At 45.2% G+C, this 26,588-nt stretch overlaps 2 protein-coding genes across 5 annotated transcripts in view; one reads left to right on the top strand and one right to left on the bottom strand.

Moving 5' to 3' along the window:
* The window catches only part of LYSMD2 (LysM domain containing 2), a 33,730-nt gene extending 32,296 nt beyond the window's left edge, over positions 1-1,434 (bottom strand). Inside the window, exon 1 of one of the 2 annotated variants that reach the window (XM_003353358.4) lies at positions 1,210-1,434. The gene's annotated coding sequence lies outside the window, so the exon portion shown is untranslated. The remainder of the gene's footprint in view (positions 1-1,209) is intronic. The other variant, XM_005659606.3, reaches the window with a different exon arrangement.
* The window catches only part of TMOD2 (tropomodulin 2), a 52,790-nt gene continuing 27,680 nt past the window's right edge, over positions 1,479-26,588 (top strand). For 2 of the 3 annotated variants that reach the window (XM_021095391.1, XM_013992992.2), the window contains exons 1-4: positions 1,487-1,634; positions 16,089-16,286; positions 18,312-18,468; positions 23,053-23,175. In XM_021095391.1, the coding sequence (XP_020951050.1) occupies positions 16,161-16,286; positions 18,312-18,468; positions 23,053-23,175 (406 nt within the window). In that variant the 5' untranslated portion in view covers positions 1,487-1,634; positions 16,089-16,160. Of the gene's footprint in view, positions 1,635-16,088; positions 16,287-18,311; positions 18,469-23,052; positions 23,176-26,588 lie in introns of all 3 variants that reach the window. The other variant, XM_001925676.5, reaches the window with a different exon arrangement.

Here is a 26,588-nt window from a genome sequence, read left to right as displayed (position 1 = left end):
TGCTGGGGAAGGTATGGCCCTGAAATTTTCAAGGGAAAGACAGAGCTGACAGTGCCTCTTGGAGAAGGCCAGGGTGGAAGGAGAGAAGAGAGGCTTACTGACCAGTTGGATATCCTTAAATAACTTGCATCACCTCTCTGTGCCTCTTAAAACTCTGATTGAAGAAAATCCTCACCCTGCATCTCGCAGGGTTGTTGCAAAAATCAAACGAGGACCAGGATAGGAAAGTACTTTCATAAATGCAAAGTGATGCTACTAATTTCAAAGATGGAATTTTCTCTTCAGCACTGTTTTGGATCATGTGATTACTGCACAGGTCATGCCAGATTATGATGCTGTTTCATTTCCAATCATCCTCTGCCTATTTCAGAGATTATGCCAGCAACGCTGCATCCATCTCTGTGATTCATTTTTCTTCCACCACATCTAGAAGATGCAAATCTCACCATAATGTGAAATAGTGCCCTAAAAGTATGCAGCAAAGGTTCAAAAAGGAGAGGTATCACATCTAATTAGAAACAGCTTTTGGAAGGTAATCTCATTATGCCACATATTTTCATAATTTCGATCCTTGTCCTATGTCACCCCACCTTACTTCCATGCTTCAGAGACAAGACAATATTTTCTCTATTTTTGTAGCCCCCGAGAACCTGACAGAGAGGACACATCACAGTACATATTCTGGAAGAAGTGAGCTGGCTAAACGGCTGAAAATAGCAAACCGGATGGGTATCAGCATTTATCCAGACCAGGAAGGCCGGCTATCTTTAGCCTAGCATTAAACATTACACTTAAGTCTTTCCAGCAGAAAGTGTGCTCAGTCTCCTTTGTAACTCCCCAGGAAGGAACTTTTATTGAGTATGTGCTAAGTGCCAGACATTGGTGCTTTCACACTTGAACCTAATATACGTTTAGTCCTCACAACATGTCTTCAAGCTTAATGCAGATGGAGGATGATAAGGCTTAGAGAGGCTAAATTAGCCAGCCTCTCCTCTAGTGAAGTCACTCCGTGTGCGTGGACAGTCGAACATCCTCACCTACAGGCTTTAGATCAGCCTCGCTACACTCCATCTCCCTACCCCCAGGCATGTACCCCAGCTACTCCTCCTTTCCGCGCCCCGCCCCAAGCCCTCGCGAAGCCGGTAAAACCTAAGTCTGATCTGTATCTGAGCGGGTATTAACAAGGCTTCCACAAAGATGCTCACTCACCCAACTGCTCCTCACAAGCCTGGAAAGCCTTTGCCACCCACCCTCTTCGTAGCCCGGAGAGTCTCAAAAGAGCCTGGAAGGCTTGGTCCCAAGGCTGAGGTCCTTGTCCTTGCACAATGGTTACAGGGTCCGGACGCAGATTCCGCCCCAGGGCACCTGCAAGGAAGGGGGTAGCAGGGAAGCGGCGGCAGCAGCCTGGCGGACAGGGGGTCCCGCCTCCGCGTGGCAGCCGCACGCCGCCGGGACTACGCTTCCCAGCCTGCTCCGCTGCAGCCGCGCGCCCCAAGCGCCGTGCCCGGCCGGGAGCCGCCTGTTGATCACCGCTCTCGCCCTGGCCACGGCGCCGCCCTGCTCGCCGGCCCCGCTACCTTGGGGCAGGCAGACTGACGGCCCACACTCCGGCTCCGTGATGGGCGCACAGACAGGTGAGCGCGCCGCGGGTGAGTGGGGGCCCGCCCGGGAGAGGCGCGGTTTGCAGCCTGGCCCACAGCGCGGGGCGGCCGCGCCCTCCCTGTCCGCAGAGGATGCTCCACAGCCTCGGCGCTCGGCTGAGCGGGCGCGCGGGGCCAGGGCCGCCTCTGGCCTCCCCATACGGGCGGGCGGCTCCGGGCAGCGCAGAGGACAGAGCGGCGGAGGGCGGCGCGGGAGGCGCCCGCACCGTGTGGGTCCCACGCCCAGCACTGCGGCTCCGCAGTCTCTGCAGCCCCCCGACCGCTGCAGTGAGGGCGCGGTCTCCTGTCCTCCCTGGGCTGCGGGGCTGGGTTTTTCCACGCTGGGCTTTGTTCCCCACTTTCCCCTCTCATGCGAACGTTTGACAAGCTCCCGGAGCCTAATGCTTGTCACTGCACCGTTAGAGCAGGCAGCGGGGAAGGGTGGACTCTGGCTGGAACTGTCACCCGCATGGCGTTTCAGCCTCCAAGAGCAGCGTTCCAAGAGCGTTCCAAGAGCGGCCTGATGAAGGTCCATTAGACTCATTATTTTTTCTGGTTAAAGTACTCCCTTGAATCTTCCTAAATTTTCCCTGTTGAAATGAAGACTGATTTTTTAAAATAGTAGTGGTAGTAGTAATAATAATAACATCCTCAACAACAATAATAATAATGGCTCCTAATGGGAATTTTGACTTTAAGTGTTCAAAGATGGGAAGGTGATGCAGGCAAAATGCAAATTAGCGATGAAGGAGGCAGTGAATGCTAGGAGCTTCCTCTTGCCTATTAAACATCTGCATCACCAGGTCCTTGGGAAGGGAATGAAAAGAACATCGGCGCAGGTATTTAGAAAACCCATTTCCAGTCCTAGCTGTGCCATTTTAGGAGCCGAGGGATCCAGGGCAAGTCCCTTCACCTCTCTTAACCTCCTTTCCCATCTAAAATAGGGCATTCAGGCTAAATGATTTCTAAACCTCTCTTCTTCCAAGATTCTCATATCAGGGAACTGAAGAGATGATGAGGGTGCTTCTGTGCAGTACCATTACAAAAAGCCTGATTGTGACATAACAAACAGCTTTACCCTAGTGAGGAGGAAAGATTTTTCAGGGCTTAGGCAATCTGATTTATTTTTAAATGGAACTGTTTTCCTCTGTCTACACTCTGAAATCTAACCCAGTAAATGTGCATTACAATTGTTTTAATTTTTGTAAATTACTGTAAGTTGGTAAATAACAACATGCTGTGGGTTTGGGTTTTTTTTTTTTTTTGGCATTTTGTTTGTTTGTTTTTAATTTGCTGAAGGTGAACTGATGGAATCAGCAGGTAAAGGGAGAAGTGAATGGCTCCCCAGGACTGGGCAGGAGTGGGCAGATGCAGTCAACAAGGAGGTGGGGAGGAAACCACAGCAAAAGTAACCAGAGAGTACATACACTGAGGATAGAGAGGATGGGTATTGATGGGTCATTGTTTGAATAATAAATATACAATAGGAGGAATGAGAGAAGCAGAAAGCCAGCACTGTGTAACCCTAACATAACCGATTCAGGCAAGGATTCATCCGTGGGTACAAAAACCTTTGAGTAAAGATTATTGGGGAACAGGATTTTCACATTATTTCAAAGTATCTCACCACAGATTACCTAGGGGAACATGTCCTCACAATGGAGAAAAGAGAAAATCATCTCCTTAGCCTAATGATCAAGCTGACCAACCCCTATCAGGAGTCTCCTTGTGGGAGGCAATAAGAAGGTCAAAACTTCACTTGTGTAGTGTTCCTGCCAAAAAGGCAGGTGGGGTGGGATCTTGTAGATTAAAATATTCAAGTGATATTACAGCCAATTGTAATGTGTGAACTTTGTCATCCTGTATCACACACACACACATAGATGTAAACAATGATCCTGAGACAATTGAAGAACTTTTAATATGGATTGCATCTTAGATAATATTATGAAATTACTTTTCATTTTCGCAGGTGCAGCAGTGGTATGGTGGTCAAGTAGGACACTTTCTTTTGAGATATGGGTATTAGAGGCATAGCATCATGATGTCTGCAACTCTCAGCTGGCTGGGGTGGGGGGGAGTGTAAGGGTGGGGGGAAGACTTAGGAAAGTAACAAAACAGAGACAGTTGGTGAATCAAAGACAATGGTATATAGGTGTTTATGGTACTATTCTTTTACCTTTTCAATAGATTTGAACTTTTTAAATAAAAAAACTGGGCTGATCAATAAAATAGATAAGTAAACAAAGAGAAATGATTGTAGAGGACGGCGTGGTCAGTGACAGACAGCTACTCAGAGTGAATCTGTGGCTTCAAGTTCCCAAGACTTAAATCCTGTTAGAGGTGTGAGTGGGGTCAGGGAAAATTCCCTTTTCTGGTTTGTCTTGGCTAGCTATTGATCATTTTTTCTTAAGACACTCCATCCCCTAACTCCAACCAATTATTATAGGTTTAATAATTACCAAACCTTAAATTTTAGCCCAACCCAAGAACCATCCTGGAAGCCCCATCCCTTTTCTCTCTGGTTTTAAGATCTGCACCAGTGTAGAAGGATGTTCTAGGTGCTGGTTCTTTTTATTTTAAGTTAGGGGAACACTGGGGAAAGAATAGATCCAGCTTTTTTGACAGAAGTTGGAGGGTTTCCTCTCATTCCTTTTATTTGTCATATACAACCAAATATTTTCCTTATAGACTATAAATGGGTAAAAGAAACTCATAGAAGATATGTGCAGAAGAAACTTCCTGTCACCAGATGGAGAAAACAGAACCAATCTTAAGATAAAATACTTAATTTTATACAGAACCCTTTGCTGCAAGGATGTTTTTCTTATACCTGAAATATATATATACATATGCTTTTATGTTTTGCCCTCCGGTTTTGGCATTGAGGCTACCCCATGTCTTTCATGTGTATCACCAGTATTCCTGGATTTCCCTAGTGACAGCTGAGTAGAATGGGAATGAGAAGATCAGCTCCAGCTGTGGGTGACAGGACCTTGTAAAACAGGATGCAAGGCCAGCCATGCCATGCCTGGACATGAAGAGTAAGAAGCAAGTTTGAAGCACCAGCCCTATGAAAGAACCAGGAGATCTCTTGTCAGAACAGAGAGAGGGGCCTAGAGTCTAGGGAGCTGGGCTGCTGTTCATCCAGTATATGCAGGATCAACCATCTCTATTGTTTATAGCTGACAACCCTTCTGATAGGACAGTACCCATTTCATACCAGTTGTTGAATGTTTTGCATATCATCTTGATAAGCAGTCACCAGTCAAGGTGCACATAGTACCAGTAAGTCATAACAAAGCTTTGATCAAAACCTAACTGCGGGGAGTTCCCCCTGTGGAACGGTGGCATCAGCATTGTCTCTGAAGCACTGGGACACATGATCCATCCCTGTCCTGGAACAGTGAGTTAGGGATCCGGCATTGTCGCAGCTGTGGCTTGCATCTGTTTCCTTGCCCAGGAACTCCATATGCTGTGGGGCAGCGAAAAAAGAGGAAAAAACAAAACAAATCTAACTGAGATAAAGATGCCAGAGAAGGAGAGAAGATAGGTTAAGAACAGGCAGAAGCCGGGAGGGCATGTTGAATCAGGGAAAAAATATAGAGAAGCCATAGTACCAGCCAGGAAGTGAGAAGACCATAATTTCCCAAAGTCAAGATGCGGGGACATGGCTAGAACCAATAGGTAGTTGAAAGCTAAGAAGACCCAGACACCTAAGTGGAAGGCAAGGAGGTAGACAGAAGTCAAGAAACAGAAACTCCTCAGAAAACAGAGAATTGGGCCAGACAAAGGGGGAGGGCAGCAGCAGGGAGTAGGACCTGCCAAGAGAATTGGAAACCAGGTGGCAGTCAGGGCAGACAGTAAGACTTCTGTGCTGGAGCACTTGTGCCCCAGCAGGAAGCTTCTAGGCAACTTCCTCCCCAGATGGAAACCTATCCTGTGCTAGTCCAGCCTAGACATGGTGGCTGGCTCCACCTGGCAGTGCTGGCCCAGGACCCCTTTGGAGTGCTGCCTCTCCACATTCAACACATCCTGACAAAGATAACAGAGGGAACAAAGAGCCCAAATAGAAGATTATATCCAGACTAAGGACACAAGGGAAATGGCTTTGATGGAGGGCCAGCCTCTGAGCCTGGGATGACATCATCACATTAGGCATCACCTCCACCCTCTGAGAGGAGCACTATTCTTTGCTGTTTTACAGAGGAAGGGACAGTGGCCTAGAGAGGTTGTCACTCACACGAGGATCTGTAACCATCAGGTCCAGGGCTGGTGGACTCCAAGGCCCAGGCTTTTAGTCTTCTATGCTTGTCCAAACCTGGAGAGGGCTGGTTACTGTGGCTCATATTGTTTTTAAAAGGAGACTGTTTTCAAGCACAATTTGAGCTATGGCAACTTTTGTGTCATAAGACTGGGAAGTTAGGAACAAAGAATTTCAGATACCAACTCTTCATTCTGCTAAGATATGTTCCTCATTCCCCATTCAGCTTGCCCCTTCCAATTGCCTTCTCATATTTTCTTTTGCCTAAAATTCCTCCTTATCACAGTCCATTTTCTGCCCTTCATATCCTGCAGATATTTCCCAAAATATAGCAGGAGCCATTTGGACATTTAAAAAAAGAAACAGACCTAAATGGGCCATCTTCAAATAGCTAGATTCCAAACCGCAGGCTCTGTGTTTTGTACACATCTTTGTATTTGCCTGCAGCTAGAAAGGAATTAAATATATAGGATCAATTCCTGTTTTGTTGGAGGATATATTGATAAGCTGATTTTGTTCTAATTTACTGTTTGTAGGAAATGTAGATTTGGTTCTTGTGCCAAATGATTCACTAATTGTTTAAAAATTATTACAGAAATTGCTGTTGTGGCTCAGCAGGTTAAGAACCCAACATGGTGTCCTTGAGGATGCAGGTTTAATCCCTGGCCTCACTCAATGGGTTAAGTATCTGGCGTTGCCATGAGCAATGGTGTAGGTCTCAGACACGGCTCGCATCTGGTATTGCTGTGGCTGTGGCGTAGGCCAGCAACTGCAGCTCTAACTCCACTCCTAGCCTGGGAACTAACATATGCTGCAGGTGTGGCCATAAAATAATAATAAGAAGAAGAACAACAACAACAACTTCTCACTTAGTATATACTCTGCTTAGCAGGGCAGTGGAAGCCTGAGTCCCCCTTCTCCAATCAAACCCCCTTTCCCTCCCAGTGTGGTGTCTGCCCTTTCCGTGTGCAGTTCTTTGTCACTTTCCCAGATACGTAGGTACACCAAAGTAATTGTTTTATTCATTTAAAAAACTTTTCACAAGGTTTTTTTTGAATTTTATTTTTTTAAATTATAGTTGATTTACAATGTTCCTTCCATTTCTGCTATACAGCAAAGTGACGCAGCCACTGGATTCTCTGAGAATTTTTTGCTTACTATTTTGTAAAAAGTGGTCTTTGGTTTGGATCGGGTTTAAGAAATAAGGCTGCTTGTTTTGGCTTTGGTTCTAAGTCTGTGTGGGCCAAAGGCTGGGCACTTTATGGTATATATGATTTTCTTCCTTCATACAACAGTTATACAAATAAGGTAGTGGAAAGAGAAGCAAAGAAAGCCACACTCCCTGTGTTCCTTCCCAGGGCTCGTATCTTTGGGTAACAGGAAGACTTGTCAGAAGGCCAAAGCGACCCTTCCCTCAGCTCAAGTCTTGGCTCCTATTTTCCATTTTCCTAACCAGCTTGCTATACCTGCCCCCTGGCCTCCTGAAAGCCCTGTTTGCTGTTCCTTCACTTCAGGGTGCACATGATTCTCTCATTGCACACTGAGAGCTTGCCATGTGGGAGGCGAGGCTATGGCAGTGCTTGGCAAACCTTCCACTGCAGCATCACTCACAGGAGGAGAGGACAAAAATGAACCTTTTGAGGCCCAGGTGGCGGCTAATGCAGACCAGCCACAAGCCAGAAACCTGTGATTTGACTTTAAAAGCCATGTGAGTGGTATATTCGCATATATCTGTATTTGTTATTAAAAAATAAAACCAGAGTTCCCATCATGGTGCAGTGGAAACAGATTCAACTAGGAACCATGAGGTTGCAGGTTCAATCCCTGGCCTCGCTCAGTGGGTTAAGGGTCTGGTGTTGCCGTGAGCTGTGGTGTAGGTCGCAGATGTGGCTCAGACCTGGTGTTGCTATGACTGTAATATAGGCCGGCAGTTGTAGCTCCCTTTGGACCCCTAGCCTAGGAACCTCCATATGCTGTGGGTGCGGCCCTAAAAAGACAAAAAGAAAAAAAAATTTTTTTAATAAAATAAAATAAAACCAGCTTTCCCCCAATCCTCAAGTCAAAATTGTGTTCCAGAGGATGCACTGTTTTTTTCCCCTCCTCTGGTTTTGAGACCCCTCCCCCCCAAATGCATTGACACAATGTATGCAATTCATTTTAACAGGTACAGTTACGTAGTATTAACACATTATTGTAGCTACTTAATTAATGCCTCTCTCACTGCCAGACTGTAAGCTCAGTTAGGGTACAAGCTATCCTCTGTTTTGTTCACTGCTCTTGTCCCAGCAGTGTCTGGAGAAGGTGTGCTTGCAGTAGCTATTCGTTGAGTGAATATACGATAAGCCCAGGGATATAAAGAATGAGGGCATCATCCCTGTTCGCTGGGAGTTGGTTAGAGAGAGAACCATTTACGAAGCATAGATGAAAAGTAATCAGATAGGGTTGAGCACCCAGCTGGTGGCTAGGCCCATGGATTTAGGAAGCAGAGCAACTTCTGTGGGCTTAACTGGTGTCAGAAATTTCCCTGACAGAGTCGAGGCCATAGATATGGTGAATGAGCTCTGGACCAGGGGTCACTTCACCTCTCTGAGCTCATTTCCTTCATTTAATGTCCGTTGCACAATATTTATTGGATGCCTACTCTGGGTCAGGACCTGTACTGGGAGCCAGGATTATAACAGTGACTAAAACTGACACAGTCCTCACCCTCACAGAGATTAGCAATGAAGACAGAGATAAAACAAGCAGTTGTAGTAAAGTCAAGGAGAGCTGTGATCGAGTGGTGCACCATGGGGTGGGGAGTGACTCAGACGTGTCTGGGGGTCTGAACAAGACCTCTCTGAAGAATTAAAGCTTACATGGAGACTGGAAGGTGAGGAGGCTAGCAGTCAGCCAGAGGGAGAAGGGGTAAGAATGCTCTGAGCGGAGGAAACAACATAAGGTGTGATCCAGGAGTTGGCAGTGGTCCAGGAGGCTGGAGCCAGGAGGAGATGGGGAGTGCAGTGCAGGATGAGGCTGATGAGGATGACAGAGACCAGACTGTGAATTTGAACCTTATCCTCAAGGCAAAGGATAAGCACTGGAGGAGCTTCAGTAACTACAGCAAGCTTGTTTTAAAAGCTCACTTTGGCCACTTGTATAGAGAATGACTCAAAATAGACTAAGACTGGATGTGGCAGTGCCAATGGGTGAAGTGGGTGGATTCCTAGCAAGTTTAGATAAGGATCAGATTTGGTGATTGATGGGTGGTGAGGAGACAAGGAAGAGAAGGTGCCAAGGATGGCTCCCTCATTTCTTGGCCAAATTCCTGAAATTGAAAATTCTGGAGGAGAGGAAGGGAAGATGATCGAGTACTTCTGATGTTTGAGGTGCCTGATTCAGCCAAGTAGAGGTGTTGGTTCGGCAGTGGAAATATGTCAAGGAACAAAGTCTCGAACAAAGATATGGATCTGGGGGTCTTCAGAATACAGATTATAATGAAACCTTTAGAGGGGGATGAGTTTCCCCAGGGAGAATGTATAATATAAGAAAAGAAATACTAAGACAGGATCTTGTTACATGCCAGTATTTAAGGTAGAAGAAGAATTACCAAGAGGCCAAGAAGAAGAGATGAGAGAAGCAGGAGATAAACCCTCTATGTTGCTGGACTAGATGATGCTTAAGGCTTCCCTCAGCCCTGGAGTTCCATAGTCCTACAGACTGGGATCTGAGCCAGGTCTCAAAAGCAGAGCACATGAGTAGGCCATGAGAATGGAGAGGGCATTCAAGTAATATTACTCTATCAGCCAGGACCCCAGCAAGAAACAGAGGACACACTCAAATTGAATAATTTGAAGGAATTTTAATAAAGAGGCTATTTACAAAGTTGTAGGGAGGGTTTGAGGAAGCCAACAAGGCAGAAATCTGGCAGTAGCCACACAGAGACCCTTCTCCGCCCCCAGACCTGAAGTCAGCAGGGTGGGGAGAGTACAGTTGTGTAGAGAGGGCTTCCTGGTAGGCCATGTGGTCTTCTAGACCAACCTCCCTCTCCTGCCCCCGGTTTCCTGCTAGAGCCTCCTGTTATCCAAACAGAAGCCAGAGAGCAAGGAAGTCCCTTAATGTCATATAAATACTTCATCTTCCTGGGGCACAGAGCAGGGTGGGGAGTGAATGGAGGCAGCAGACAAGATATCCAGAATAATTATCTTGGAAAACAGAAGTGTATGAAAAAGAGAGGGTGTTCATTTCCTATTACTGCTGTCAGATTCAGGGGCTTTAATAACAAATTGTTATGGCCCAGTTTTGGAAGTTTGAAATCCAAAGTATGTTTCATTGGGCTAAAATCACTGTGTTGGCAGGGCTGCAGTCCTTTCTGAAGGCTCTAGGTAGAGTTCATTTCCAGGCCTCTTCCAGCTTCTAGAGGCTGCACACATTTCTTGGCTCTCGGCCCCTTCCTCTATCTTCAAAGCCAGCAGTTGTGTCACTCTGTCCCTCAGCTTCTGTCATCACATCTCATTCTCTGACTCATCTGCCTTCCCATTCCATCTTTTAAGAGCCCTTGCAATTTCATTGGGTCTACCCAGATAATCCAGGATAGTCTCCCTGGACTTTCCTTGATTTGGAGTTCTCGTCTTCGCTCAGTGGTAATGAGCCCGACTAGTATCTATGAGAATGCCAGTTTGATCCCTGGCCTCATTCAGTGGGTTGAGGATCCAGCATTGTCATGAGCTGTGGCATAGGTCACAGACTCAGTTCGGATCTGGCACTGCTGTGGTTGTGGTGTAGGCCAGCAGCTATAGCTCTGATTGGACCCCTAGCCTGGGAATTTCCATATGCTGTGGGTGCAGCCCTAAAAAGGCAAAAAAAAAAAAAAAATCGTTAAATCATTGATTTAATCACACCTGGTCCCTTTTGCCACGTAAAGTAACACATTCCTGGGCTGTTCTGGGGATTAGCATGTGGACGTCTTTTTTTTTTTTTTTTTTAATTTAGTATTGTGCTATACAGTATAATACTATGCCACTTCTGCTATACAGTAAAGTGACCCAGTCATACATATACACATTCCCTTTCTTATATTAGCTTCCATCATGGTCTATCCCAAGAGACTAGATATAGTTCCCTATGCTGTATAGCAGGACCTCGTTGTCTATCCACTCCAAATGCAATAGTTTGCATCTACTAACCCCAAACTTCCAGTTCATCCCACTCCTCCCTCTTTCCCCTCGGCAACCACAATTCTTTTCTCTATGTCCGTGAGTCTTTTTCTGTTTTGTGGATAGATTCATTTGTGCCATATTTTAGATTCAGCATGTGAACATCTTGAGGAAACTATTCTAGCAAGCACAGAGAGTGAGTAAACCATTTTGGCTGGATTCGAGGGCTCCCTAGGAAAGTAATGAAGATGGAAAACAGTGCACGTCAAAACCAAATAATGGGAGTTTTGGATGCTAGACTATATGAATTTCATTCTGTAGACAAGAGGGAATCATTGTAGGTCCTTAACCAGGGAAGAGCCTTGTTCGCAGTGTGAAGAAAGAAGATCTGATTGTGGTGCTCTGGGTGGCTTAGAGGGAAGAATAGCACCCTTTCAGGATGCAGTGACAGTACTCCAGATCCAAAGGAACAAAGATGTAAAACAAGAGTGACAGGCAAGGATGATGTGAAAGTACTGTGCAGGAAGAATCCACAGGAGGTGCTAACCAACAGGACATGGAAAGAAGGGGAAGAAACTCAATGGCCTGAGTTTTGAAAGGGACTGATCCAGAAAACCAGGAGAGCAAGTCTGTTTCAGGGGAAGATAAGAAGTTGGGGAATAGTTGTAGAATCCTGGACTAGAACTACAAAGGAAGTCTTATCAACTCTAAGATAACATCAGTTGTAAAATACACCAGTAATTTACATACCATTGAGAAGAAAAATGCTGCCAATTAAAATGTGACCTATGCCTTCTTAAGAATGTAATTTTTGGGGAGTTCCTGTTGTGGCTCAGCGGTAACAAACCCGACTGATATTCATGAGGATGAGGATTTGATCCCTGACTTCGCTCAGTGGATTACAGATCCAGTGTTGCTGTGAGCTGTGGTATAGGGTGTTGCTGTGAGCTGTGGTATAGCGTGTTGCTGTGAGCTGTGGTATAGGTTGCAGACGTGCCTCAGATCCCACATTGCTGTGACTGTGGCATAGGCTGGCAGCTGGAGCTCCGATTCGACCCCTAGCCTGGGAACTCCCATATACCGCAAGTGCAGTCCTAAAAAGCAAAACAGCAACAACAACAAATTTGCTTTATTGAAGAGCTGTTTTAGATTTACACATACATTTTTGGGGGAATATTTCAAAATGTTTTTTGAAATATTTTATTCAACATACAGTAAATTGTACATATTTAAAGTGATAGTTTGAGTTTTAACATATGCACGCACCTGTGAAACCATCACCGCAGCCAAGATTGTGAACATACAGAAACCCCTAAAAGTTTTTTCATGCTCCTTCATAATCCTCCCTCTTCCCTTCCCTACCTCTCTCCCATCACTGAGCAGCTACTGATTTATTTTGTCATAGATATATATATGCTTACATTTTCTAGAATTTTAGACAAATGGAATCATGCAGTATAGATTCTTTTTGGTCTGGCTTCTTTCATTGAGTATAATCCTTTTGAGGTTCTTCCATGTCATTGTGTGTTTCAGTAGTTCATTACTTTTTATTTTGAGTAGATTCCATTATGTGGATATACCACAATTTGTTTATCTACTCACCTACTAATGATTATTCAGGTTGTTTACAGTTTTGACTATTACAAATAAAGCTGGTATGAATACAAATAGATTTTGTGTGTGTTTGCCTTTTCTAGGGCCGCTCCTGTGGCATATGGAGGTTCCTAGGCTAGGGGTCTAATTGGAGCTGTAGCTGCCGGCCTACACCACAGCTCCCAGCAACGCCAGATCCTTAACCACTGAGCAAGGTTAACCTCATGGTTCCTAGTTGGATTCGTTAACCATTGAGCCACGACGGGAACTCCAACAAATAGATTTTTAAAAGTCATATATCACCCCATGCATGCAAAAAAAAAGGGAAAATGGAAGTGAAATGAGTTAATATTTTTAAAGTTTCTTCATGTTCAGATTTCAACTTTTTGAATCACTTTTTGACTCACACTCATCAGTGTCTGGTTATTTCCATACCATACCTCTGCTGTGCCATCAAGGGTGGTAATTAAAAAAAAAAAAAATCTGTAAAAGAACTAAAACCTTTTGATATTGGCTCTTAAATCCACTCTGTAAATTAGGGGGAACTGGCCTAATCTGGACCTTCATTTACGCTACCTGAGTCACCATCTCTCCCACTCCCTACCCATTCAGTTTTAAGGAGTGTTCCTTTATTTTAAGAAGTCCTTGAGAGAGTTCCCACTGTGCCGCCACAGGTTAAGGATTCCAGCATTGTCTCTGCAGCTGCTTGGGTCACTGCTGAGGCATGACTTCAATCCCCAGCCCAGTGCAATAGGTTAAGGATCCAGCATTGCTACAGCTGTGGCATAGGTCACAGCTACAGCTTGGATTTGATCTCTAGCCTGAGAATTTCTATATGCCATGGGTGTGAGAAAAAAAAAAAAAAGTCCCTGTTATTTTTCAGCTCCCTGAGGCCCCTTTTGCTAGTTTCAGATCTGGTGCTTTTGATATTTATGCATATGTTGGCAGTCACAAATATCACATCTTGACTGCTGCTGGATCAACAATAATTGTAGGACCATCAGTTGTAGCACATACCTCAATTTCAGAGTGGTAAATGTGGGAAACTGTGCATCTTGGAGTCTGTAGGATAGGGTAGTTCAACCAATCCATTTGATGGCTAAGAGCCTGGCAGCTTGCGATCCTAGTAAATTAGTGGTAGCTAGGACTAGAACAAAGTGTACATGGTCCACTTGGTTTTTCTTTTGGTTTTTCTGACTTAATGGGATGGGGCTTTATTGTTTATTTTGTTTTTGTTTTTTTACTGGAATATTGTAATTGAAGCTTAAAAGAAGGTGGGCTTGTAGAAGGGAAAGAATTACATTGTATAGGGAAAACACAACAAAATAGAAAACCACATGCTTGAACATGGTGCTCAGTTCAAATAAAGACTGAGGAACAACACTGTCATAGCTCTTAAGTGCCCTGCGTACAACCAAACTCTTTCCACGACTGCCTGTTTTTCATTCTTACTGTTTGAATTACCTTATTAAAAACAGAGCTTCTCAGATCATTCCTCCACTTGAAAAATTTATAGTGGCTCCCATCCACATCAGAATACAGCCCAGGTTCTTTGGCAAGGCAGTGAGGGAAGATTTCACAGATGCACCTTTCTCATCTTTACTTCTATCTGCTCTCTACCCCTCCCCCACCCCATCTTCCCCTCTAGCCACAACAACCATTCACCAACACGTCATGTCGTGCCTTTGTTTATGCTGTTCCCTTTTCCTGGAAGGACCCTTCCCTGCCCACATCCACCTTAGGACCTCTTCTTCAAGGCTCAAACACTTCTTTCAGTTTCCCCGCAACAGCCTCCACCACACCCCCATCCAATGATTGTTTCCTCATGTGTCTTAAACCTACTGTGTACATGACTTCTCCTATAACATTCATTGATGGGGGCGGGGAAGCACAACCTAAAAGAATTATATTTTATTCAGCAGACTTTCTGAGGACTCAAGCCTGGGAGGCAGCCTCTCAGACAGTTCTGAAGAACTGTTCCCAAGAGGTATGGGAGGAGCCAGAATATACAAGGGTTTTGCAACAAAAACCAGGTAGTTGGAACATCAAAAGATTACTGTTGGCAGTTCCCTGGTGGCCTAGTGGTTACATCTTGGCACTTTCATTGCTGTTGCCCGGATTCATTTCTGGTCTGGAAACTGAGATCCCACATCAAACCACTGCACCCCTCTGGCCAAAAAAAAATTGTGGTTAATTAAAGAAAAACAGACATTTCAAGCTGATGAATTGAGTGCTTTTCTATGTGTGGGAAAGATACAAAAGTCTGAGCTTATTGAAATCGTTGTTTGATATGCACCTTGGCCACCTAAGGCCAGTATCCTGTTCTTTCCCATCTGGGTCCCCTCAGAATACAGCTTTGGGGGCACCTGTGGTGGCTGAAGTCTTGATGTCCACAACATACTTTGTTTGCTGATATGGCAGGTGGCATTCTTAGTCTACACACTTATCAAATAGTATTATAGTATCATATATATGTCTCACTGAGCTATGATCTCTTGGAGAAGGGGTCCTATCTTGTTTATCTGTGTAGTTCTGTTTTCTAGAACCATACTTGGCAAATAGTAGGTATACAGTAAATATTCATTACCTTGAAAGATCTGCTTGATATTCATTTGGCCGAAGAAACATAATCAGTTAAGCACATTGCTCTTTCTTGAATGCAGTATTATCTCTCTAGGGAAGCTCTGTAAAATCTTCTGCAAAAAAGAAGGAATTGAGTAAAAATTTCATTTTGAGTAGAAGTTTAGGATGGAGGTGATATAAAAGGAGGAGACTGAAAACAGAATGCACTAGGGTTATAAAGAATTAAGGAGAATGGCTAGAAACCAAAAAAGAAATGGGACTAGAAGAAGAATGGGAGGTAAAGAGAGAAGAAAAGAGAGGCAGAGAAAAGTGGAGAGAGTAGCCGGGATTTCAGGCTCTTACTTAGTTTAATTGCGGAGGGGTTTCTGGACAATGCTTTCTCACAGAGACAGTCCAAGGGCTCTTTCCTGAATGAATCCTATTTTGTATTCTTCGCATCACCCTCCTTGTGAAAAGGCACAAGTCTGCTTCTTACAACTGCCTCACAATTGGTGCATTGTTCTTCATTGTTTTCTGTGGGAGCCAGAGGAGGCAGAGTAGTATGGTGGGAAGGACTCGAGGGCCTGGCACATCCCAGCTCTGGGGCCTCAAGCAAGGCACTCAGCCACTTTGACCTCAGCGTCTTCATCTGTAAAATGGGATATTGTTATCTATCCAGGCTTCCTTTCCAGGTCATTGTAAAGATCTGAATAAGTGACATAAAGTATATGAAAACCTTTGTAAGTGGTCAGACCACTCTGCAGATGAAAGTAATAGTACTGATTTTCTTGAATTATTCATCCACTGGAGAGACTCCGTTGGCAGGTAGCATAGCCCTGTCTCCTGCTAAGTCCCATTTACAGAAAGGAGATAACAGTGTTTCTTTCTTCTTAGTGGTATTCTGAAGTCTCAGGAAGCTGCCACAGTTAAATGTTCATGGCCCGTGAAAAAGGCACATGAGAAACCATGGCACTCCCTTTTCAAAAAGAGCTGGAGAAATACAAGAACATTGATGAAGATGAGCTTCTTGGCAAACTCTCAGAAGAGGAACTGAAACAGTTGGAAAATGTTCTTGATGACCTAGATCCCGAGGTGAGTGACCTGGAACTGAAGCAGTGGGTTAGTAATAGGACAGGATAAATGGTGTGGTGTGGTCCTTAAAGAGTAGCGTGCAGGAGTTCCCTGGTGGCTCAGTGTGTTAAGGACCCAGCGTTGTCACTGCTGTGGCTCTGGTTGCTGATGGGGTGCAGGTTCAATCCTTGACCTGAGAACTTCCAAGGGCTGTGGGTGTGGCCAAAAAAACAAAAACAAAAACAAACAAATGAAATCCCGGAGCTCCAGATGGAAATTACGTGTTTGTTCCTGATTCATTCTGGGTCACTTACTTTTATAAACCCATCAAGAGCCTCAGTAGCTGTATTTGTGATATGATAGGGCAGTTGTATTTTTCAAAAACGAGTTTAATGTAAATGGGAGAGAATATTTTCTATTGGCTGAAGAAAGACTAGTCTGACTTGGGGAAAGAGGGAAAGGAAACAGATATCACGGAGTCTCTTCTATGTGTCATATACTCTCTTGGGCCTAGAAGCCCTTGAGGTAAATTGTATGATGCCCATTTCATAAATGAGGGAACAGACCAGGAGAAGTAATTTACAAAAGATGCTGTACTGGCAAATGTCAGAGATGGTATTTAACCAGGTTTTTAATGCCCAAAGCAGATCCTTCTTATATACCATTTCTTTAACATGTTTAAAACAACTTGAAATCTTGGGTGCTCTCATAGCAATGGATAGATTAGAATAACTGTAGCTATGATATCAAGTAAATTTAAATTGAGCTTATATTTTTATGAACTCTTGAAAAGGTAAGTAGCTTGTTATAGTGATTGTTTAGCAAGTACTTTCTTCAGCACTGCTGGTATTATCTTAAGCTTAGAATTGGAGGCATCTTTTTTTTTTAGGGCCAAACCCGCAGCATATGGAGGTTCCCAGGCTAGGGGTCCAGTCGGAGCTGTTGCTGCCGGCCTACACCAGAGCCACAGCAACGCCAGATCCCAGCCGAGTCTGCAACCTACACCACAGCTCACGGCAACGCCGGATCCTTAACCCACTGAGCAAGGACAGGGATTGAACATTTGTCCTCATGGATGCTAGTCAGAATCGTTTCCACTGAGCCATGACAGGAAATCCCAGAGGCATTTTAAATAGCGACTTCACTATGAATAAAAAATCACTAAAAATATTTATATGATATTCTGATATGCCAGATATTTGGAATATTGTATGTACTTTAAAACATACAGGTACCCTGTTTTTATTTTTTAACTTAAGAAAGGAACCTCTAAGCTTAACCAAGCAGGTATCAACATCTACCATAATATTCATGTACTGGCTTGGCCTTGGTATTTCCCAGGAGAGGTTAGAAATAAGGGAGTGGGGAGTTCCCGTCGTGGCGCAGTGGTTAACGAATCCGACTAGGAACCATGAGGTTGCGGGTTCGGTCCCTGCCCTTGCTCAGTGGGTTAACGATCCGGCGTTGCCGTGAGCTGTGGTGTAGGTTGCAGACGCGGCTCGGCGGCTCGGATCCCGCGTTGCTGTGGCTCTGGCGTAGGCCGGTGGCTACAGCTCCAATTCAACCCCTAGCCTGGGAACCTCCATATGCCGCGGGAGCAGCCCAAGAAATAGCAACAACAACAACAACAAAAAATAAATAAATAAATAAATAAAATAAGGGAGTGTGGCCATATTGACTCCTCCGTATGCCTCCCTGGGAGCACCTTGGGTACAGACCTGGCCAAACCTAAGTGGGATCTATGAGGAAAGAGGCAGTGAATGGGGACTGGCCTTTTGTTACCATGATCTAGAAGGCAGCTGCAGGAGACTGAGGCTGCCCAGCCACCTGTGCTCTGCCTGAGCTCACTGGGAGCCCCCTCTCAGCACACGACATTCGAGAAAGTAGGTCCTCCAAGGTATGCCAGAGACCCAGCCCTTGGCTCACACCCACATCTCTGCACAGGTGTCCTCTCCCCGCTTCCTCCACATACAGCAGGGGTGGGGGAGGTAACATGGATCATTCAGGCAGACACTTCCCTTTATGCTCACTCCCCTGTCTTGTCAGAGTGCACTGCTGCCAGCTGGATTTCGACAGAAGGATCAGACACAGAAAGCAGCCACCGGCCCATTTGACCGTGAGCACCTCCTCATGTACCTGGAGAAAGAGGCTTTAGAGCAGAAAGACAGGGAAGACTTTGTGCCCTTCACTGGAGAAAAGAAAGGTAAGGACCACAGGCAGCTTCTGAAGACATAGGTGCGCCTAAGGTATTGTCACAGAGATCAAGCAAAGGAACTGGCCTGAAAGTGGGAAATAAGCCTGTGAACTGGATTCACTATTACAAAGAATCATGGCTGGTGGATACATGTCCATATACACTTGTCCAGACCCAGAGACTCACACCTAATGTAGACTATAGATTTGGGGTGATAATGATGTCAATGTAGGTTCATCAGTTGTCAAAAATATACACTGTGCTGCAGGTGCACTGTCATTAGAGGGGAGGTTGTGAGTATAGGGACTGGGGGCATATGGGAACTCTATGTACTTTCCTCTGCTAACCTAAAGCTGCTCCAAAAATAAAGATTATTAATTAAAAAGGCGTTCCCTTGTGGCACAGCAGGTTAAGGATCCAGAGTTGTCACTGCAGTGGCTTGGGTTGCTGCTGTAGCAGAGGTTCGATCCCTAGCCCGGGAACTTCTGCATGCTACAGGTGCAGCCAAAAAAAAAAAAAAAAAGAACTGTGGCAGAATATGAAAACTACAGGTATGTAGAACAAACTAGTGGTTACCAGAGCGGAGAGGGAAAAGAGCAAGGGCAAGATAAAGATGTGGGATTAGGAAAGACAAACTACCATGTATAAAATAAACAGCAAGGATATATTGTACTACACAGGGAAACAAAAACATTATTTTGTGATAACTTTAAATGAAGTTAATCTATAAAAATATTGAATTACTGTATTGCACACCTGAAACTAATATAATATTGTAAATCAATTGTACTTCGATAAAAAAACCTATTGAATATTGTGCAGAGAAATTAAAGAAGATCTGAACAGCAACAGTACAAAAAGCTACCAGTTCAAAGGAAAGAAAATTATCATTAGAAAGGTATGAATCTGATTCCTGAAGCCCATGCAAGTAACCATAACTCAATCTGCTTGAGTATTGGGGGCAGAGGGAGGAATAGGTAGGCTAATTAAATGAATATTTGGAGTGTGATGTTACTGAAATTAGTTTTGTTAAAAAACCCTAAGCCCCACAGAAGAAGTTTTGGGAATGTGAAGTAGCATCCATCCTGAAAGAGGGTCCTATGGCCTTGGTGCATTCGAGTTAGCCCTGGGCTTTCCCAACTGCAGAAGCCCACTCGAGGTCTAGGCCGTGGCCTCTGTTCCCTTAGAAACCAGTGTCATCAATCATCGGTTCATCCAGCATGTTTCAGGGACCTCCTGGGTGCAGAGCCCTGTGCCAGAAGCTGGCACCCCAAGGAAATAAGATCCCCCTGCCCTCAAGGAGTGTGTGATCTAGGGAGAAACATGCTAATAGACCTGGGAGGGCCTGAGGAGCAAGGGGCTGTTTCTGCACACAGAAAGCAAGCTCAGAACTAAGACCAGAAAACCCTCCTCCCTAGCTGCAGACCCTGAGCTCCTCTTTGGAGGAAAAGTGGCTACCACTTGCCTGTCCAGGCTCCCCAGCTATCCACTGTGACTTGGGCCCAAAGATATAACTTGACTCACAGATAACCTCAGGGCAACTATAGTCTTTTAAAAGCAAGAATTCGATCGTTCACTTCCCCGCTTAAAGTCCCAAATGGTCCTCAGGGTCCTGTGATGGCTCACCCGCCCTCCTCTCTGACTGCATCTCTCCTTCCCCCACTGTCCTCTCTCAGCTTCGCACACCTGCCAAGCTCTTTTCCCATCTCAGTGTCTTCTTCTTATGACTCTTCCTTTTGTGTCTCTCTTGCATCCTGGCACAGAAATGGGCACATGGGAGTCACTAGATAAATGTGGGTTCAAATGAACGCTGCCTCTAAGCTTCTGTACTGCGACCACGGGGAGCAGGAGCACTGACTCTCCAGCTGCTGCCTTTTATTAAGAAAGGAAAGTCAGACAGTAATAAATTGGGCAAATAACCAAGGATCACAGTAGAAATATGGAGCTGTTTCTATGGCAACCTGGTGTTGTTAGACTAATTTAATTGTGAAAGAAAAAATAAATTATAATGTCAAATCTTCCAAAAGAAAAAAGAATTTCCGTGTAGCTCAGTGGGTTAAGTATCCAGCATTGTCACTGCAATGGCTTGGTTTGCCTCTGTGGCATGGGTTTGATCCCTGGCCCAGGAACTTTTGCACACTGTGGGTATGGCCAAAAAAAGAAAAAGAAAGAAAGAAAACAAACTTCCATAGATATCTCTTGATCCAGATTAACCTACAGATGGTCCGTGGGGGTTAGGAATACAGGAGCAGTCAGAGTAATGAACAGGGTACAGGAAGGGTATACAGCTGCACAGTGGGGCTTCAGAGAAGACTGAGAAGCAACACGATTGAGCCAAATGAGCAGAAAGCAAGTTTTCCAAGAAGAGCAGAAGGATGGGAGTGAGCTATGTGCAGGGCCTCTGTAAGATCAGCAATGACCCAGGAGCAGTGGGAGGCTGTCCTGAGGGCCTCAGGAGAAGGGCCACCCAGCCTCAGTTCTGAACACCAAGCACTGTGTGTGTACCCTGGACCCTCAGGTTATCCCTTTAGGACTTGTCATTCATTTGGACCCCAGGATGTGCAGCAGCAGTTATCCTCAATACTGAGAGCTGGGCCACCTGTATACCTAGTGCTCAGAGTAATTCTAAATGGCACCAGGAATTAGGAACTCAGAAACTCTATTTTGACTATAGATCCAAGATCATAGAGCCAGAAAGAAAATGCTTCAAGCTGCAGACACTATGCAAAATCAAGTCCCAGAGGAGCCTCAGAGTCTGAGATGTTATTGATTGATTCTTTTTTTATTTTCCTTTTCTATCCTCTGGCTATTCTCCTGTTTTATTTCCCTTCTTTCTGGGAAATATGGCAGCTTATGTGATGGTCAGTGATAGAGACCCTGTGGCCAAGATACCCCAGGCTGACTACAGCAATGGTGCCTCTTTGGGGTGCACAGCTCTACCTGGCCCCTGTTTAAAGATCCAACCATTCAAAGATCTGGTAAACTAGCGGAAGGTACGCAGCCCTATAACCAAGGAAATCTCTTGGAGAGTTTTCATGAGGGAGTGACTAACATGGGTTTTGACCCTTTCCTTTTCTGCGAGAGTGGAAAGGCCAGGCTAGCCCAGGAGACCTGGAAAAAGCTTGGGTCCCAGTTGGTTGAAGCTGGAGCCAGCTGTCAGTTCTAGGTAACAAAGAGGAGAAGCAATAGAGGGCTGAGCCTTTAGGGAATGCCAACAATCAAAACGGAGAAGGCCAGTTTCAGAGATCATGCCAAGAGGTAAGAGCAGCTCTAACAAAGAGAGAAACCAAGACTCAAAGCCAGGAGGAATTGGAAAAGAGTGTGAGTAGGTCTGGAGTAGCTGTGGTGGCTCTGGCATGGCCTGGGTTTACCTCCATGAGCCATTGCACAAGTGAGATTTGGATGTGTTGGCCTGTCTGGAGGTTAAGGTAATGGGTCATCCTCCCAGCACGCTGATCATCAGTCCAGAGGTTTGGGCATGGGGCAGGGTGAGGGGTGCTCAGAAGTGAGTAGGGGGCAAAGTCAATGGAATCAGACTGACAGGATGAAGTGGTAGATGGTGGCAGAGAATGCATATGTGGGAAGCACAACACCTTCCTGCTCAGAGCTGCACATCTCTAAAGATGACAACCCCGATTTTTCCTTCTATATCAGACTGACTTTAGTGTGCTCTAGAGAGGTGGCTGTGTCCCCAGGTCACTACAATGGTCGGGTGACCCTAGATACAGCACCCCGGTTGCCTGCAATCTCAATTGGTAGGAGGAAAACTCTAGGGGATCACCAGTTTGTCCTTCAGGAACCCTAGGGACTGTTTGGATGAATCTGCCCCTCTTATGCAGGGTTTAGGCAAGAACACAAAAGTCTATGTGCCATTTTCACAAGGATTTAGAAGCTAACAAACTTTTAAAATATGTGCTTTTCCCCCTCCAAAAATACCTCGGCCAGTATTCTTCCAGAGTACCACATGGGGATATGGGTCTGCCAGACGCTCCCAAGGCCTCAGGCACCACAGTTGACACCTGAGCCTACACATCCAAGCTTCATCCACATTCTCAGACACCTGCCCTTGGCCTGGGCATATGCACCCCCAGTGTGACCTGCCTTCAGGAGGATGGACAGGGGGAAGGGACTCAGACAGACCTTGGAAGCAGGTTCAGGGTTCTTTGGCAGGGAATTTCAGGGACCCAGGTACCTGGGTAGTCCAGCAGGTGGCCTGTCTTCTGGATAGGAATGTCTCTTTGTCCCTGTGACTCCTCCTTCAGTGGGGATGGAGGGAGTGGGGAGGGGGTACATCCAAAATAGACCAAAGTTGGGCCCTCTAAAGTAGGGGACCGTGGCAGGGAGCCCCCTTGACCAGGTCTAAGGGCGGTGCTGCCCATGACAGGGAGGGAGAAGCCACTGTGTGGCTCTGTTGCAGAAAGCAGGATTCCTCCTCTCACGTTCTTTCCCAGAAATTAAGGAATCCCAGTTAGATATGCAATGGTTCAATGATTCTGCACCTAATGGTCAGAGCTGCACATTCTCTGGTTAGTTCACTTCCCCTAGAACAAGGCGGCAGCACGCTCTGGTTTTTGTTTCTCTTCTGATTTAAAGGGAGAGTCTTTATCCCCAAAGAAAAGCCTGTAGAAACTCGTAAAGAAGAAAAAGTGACCCTGGACCCAGAATTGGAAGAAGCTTTGGCCAGCGCCTCGGACACCGAACTCTATGACCTTGCAGGTTAGTCCTCAGCTCTGGGAAACATTGCTGTCCTTCTCTGTGACCTCCAGGTGTGCACTGACCCCTGAGAAGCAGCCTTTGCACTCCTGTGTAACTCTTAATTGCTACTGTAGTACCAGGTTGACTTCAGCCCTCAGGCAGCTGTAAGGCTGGGTACAGGTGACTTCACCTCTGAGCAGACATTTTGCTGTATCTCAGCTGTGAAATGTAAAACCATATTTCAGCTGTAAAGTGCCCTCAATTATACCTGTCCTGCAGAACTCAAGAGTTACTGTGAGAAATCACAGAGAATGACTGGAGAAATGTTGAGAACTTAAGTAATAAAATAACATAATAGCCCTTGTGCTTTCTTAGGAGCTTTCACATGTGGCCTTTTGTCACCACAGAACTTCCATTTCTATCACAAAACTTCTTGCTCTTCCCCACATGGTTATCCTAACCATGGAGCAGGAGCAGCTCACTGTTACATTTCCCCAGTAAGGTAAATCCATATTCAGCACAATCAGCTCACCTTTTCTAGTTTCCTTAACAATAGCAATAATATAATAATTATTGGTTTTTTGTTTTTGTTTTTGCTTTTGCTTTTTCAGGCTGCACCCGAGGCATGTGGAAGTTACCAGGCTAAGGGCCACAGCCACAGCAACACCAGATCTGAGTCACATCTGCGACCTATAGCATAGCTCATGGCAACACCAGATCCTTAACCCACTGAGTGAGGCCAGGGATCAAATCCACATCCTCATGGATACTGGTCGGGTTCATTACCACTGAGCCACAACGGGAACTCCAATAATTATTGTTACTATTATGTGAATTGTTTAGACATGCAGGTAGAAAGAAACCCAAATAGTATAAAAGAATATGTAATGGAAAATGTCTCTCATTCTAATTACCTAAGCCCCATTTCGTGTTTTCTTTGAAAAAGATTCCATGCATATAGAACATGTGTGTATACTAATTGGATGGAAATTTGGATTATTAGGGTCATTATGTTAGGTCCCCACAGGATAGAGGTGCTTTGAAGAACAGTCCTCAGCTTTGGCAAGATTTCTCATATTTTTATTCCATTGGAAGATGTAAGTAATAATAACCAGTCTCCTACCTCCCAGGAGAACCAGCTGTATACCTTATTCCAATAGCATGCCAACCATCTCAGATACATTTTGGTTTCTTCTGTGATGGTATCTATAGTCAGTATTAAATTCACATATTTGAACCCCTCAGAAGTCACTGCAGGAGGTGAGGCACCTGCCTCACCCAGTTTAAGGGTGTTTTGTAGTGACTGTTCTTCTTAGCCATGAGCAGCCGTGAGCCTGCCATGGTTACTACTCTCCCCAAGGGTTGCTGCATGGTTTCCACTGGTTTTGCCCAGAGGGAGAATGCAGGGCTGGGCTTCAAGTCCCAGGAAATGCCTAAGAAAGGATAAAGAGAAAAACATCAGTCATGTAGAAGATACTAGACCCTCCACTTCATATGATAAAACCAGGGGAATCATCCCAATAGAAAGCTCCTCTTTGCTCAGCCTCCATCCCTCATCAAGTGCTCCCTCAGAACTCAGAAGGGAGCCCTGCTGGGGGTCAGGTGGAAGGGTCTTCTCTAGGGTAGATCTGTCTGGCAGATCAAGAGCAGCCCGTGAGTGAATAGGCTGCCATCTTTGAGCTTTAGATAAGAAAGTGTACCAATGCCTGCGCATATTGCTGTGGCAGGTGAAGAGCAGAAATATAGCTCATCAAGGGGGCAGAAGCTGACCTTCAAGACAGCACCTCCCAGAGTGGCCATGTTGCATTCTGGCCATCACCAGAGTCTTAATTCTCAACTCTGCTGGTCTAGAGACTTTATCTTATCAGTGCACGTAGGAGCAGTCAGATCAGGGCATGGCAGTGGAGACTGATCCACTAGTCAGTGCAAAGGAAACAGATAAAATAAAAATTATAACTTGGCAGTGGGAGCCAAATTACCATCAGAAGTTGCTTAGTGAGTATGGGGCCAGAGCAAGATATGTTTGTTGCCTGGTCTCAGTGGCTTGTATTTATCACACAGGGCATCTTCTCCCTGGACCATGCCAGAAACACAGTGACAAATTCTTATTTCTTTTTTCTTTTCTTTTTTTCTTTTTTGGTTTTTAGGGCCACACCGAGGCATATGGAGGTCCCCAGGCTAGGGGTCCAATTGGAACTACAGCTCCCTGCCTACACCACAGCCACAGCAACGCCAAATCTGAGCCATGTCTGCAACCTACACTACAGCTCATGGCAACGCCAGATCTTTAACCCACTGAGCAAGGCCAGGTATCGAACCTGCAACCTCATCATTCCTATTCGTTTCCGCTGTGCCACTAGGGGGACGCCAAATTCTTATTTCTTTAACAGGAATTTGTAAAGGACTTAGAGCAGTGCCTAATGCATAGGAAATCACTTAACTATTATAATAGATAAAGTATAATTATTATCCCTGTGTTACAGATGGGGAAAGTGAGGCTCAGAGGCATTTAACATCTTCTCGATTCATACAGATAGTACATGACGGTCAGGATTTAAACTCTAGCTGATCTCCCCTGACTGCCACTCTTAACCCCTAGATTCGCTGGCTTTGAACATGTGCCCTTTCTAGGCTGTGCTGGCTCCTCCTCCTTCAGGATGTAGATTACAGCCAATGAGGAACTCAGAGATGTGCCTCTGACACCTGTTGGCAGACTATTCTGGGATCCTTCCTCAGGTGGCCGCTTGTAATTTTTTACCTGGAATTTAATTACCAAAGGGAAAGCCGAATGGACAGTTGCAGTTGGAGCGTGCTCAGTGTTGTCATCCCCCCCCACCCGGTGCTGTCTCCTACATATTGTACTGCCCCCTGGTGCAAGTTCTGTGTAATGCAGGAGACTCAAAATCTCAGCCTGCTTGTCTCCTTTCCCACCCTGGGATTCTCCAGATGGAGAAAGGACAACTCTTTTTGGTCCTGAGATGGGAGAGATGGGGAGGCTTACATTGTTAGAGGCCCATGATCTTTCAGCTCTTTATCTCTGGAAAAACTGCATGCTGCAGTCTATATAATGTTAGATCTTAAAATATCCTTAGACTGGGTCCTACATTTTAAAGATAAGAAAACGGAGGGGGTGAATCATAACTAGGAAGTCTAAGCAGATTTTCAGTCTGGAAACATAACTAGACCATTGTCCCTCAGATCCTACATGATTCTACCTTTGAAGATATAGAAAGACCAGTGAAATTGCTCGTGGTCTTGGACAGGGGCAGGGGTGTTAAATAAGCTCATTTAACACTATACATGCATCACTTTGCAAGGCAAGAGAGCTCTAGGGACACTTCTCTTTATGACATGAAGAATTGTTCTTTGAGGGGCAAATTAACCATGTGGACACGTTAGTACGATTCCCCAAATATAAGGTTTATTCACTGATT

Source organism: Sus scrofa, chromosome 1 (genome assembly GCF_000003025.6).
Source record: "Sus scrofa isolate TJ Tabasco breed Duroc chromosome 1, Sscrofa11.1, whole genome shotgun sequence".
In the NCBI taxonomy this organism is placed as follows: Eukaryota; Metazoa; Chordata; class Mammalia; order Artiodactyla; family Suidae; genus Sus; species Sus scrofa.
Note: the sequence above shows the minus strand (reverse complement) of the source record. Positions and strands in the feature narration are given on the sequence as shown.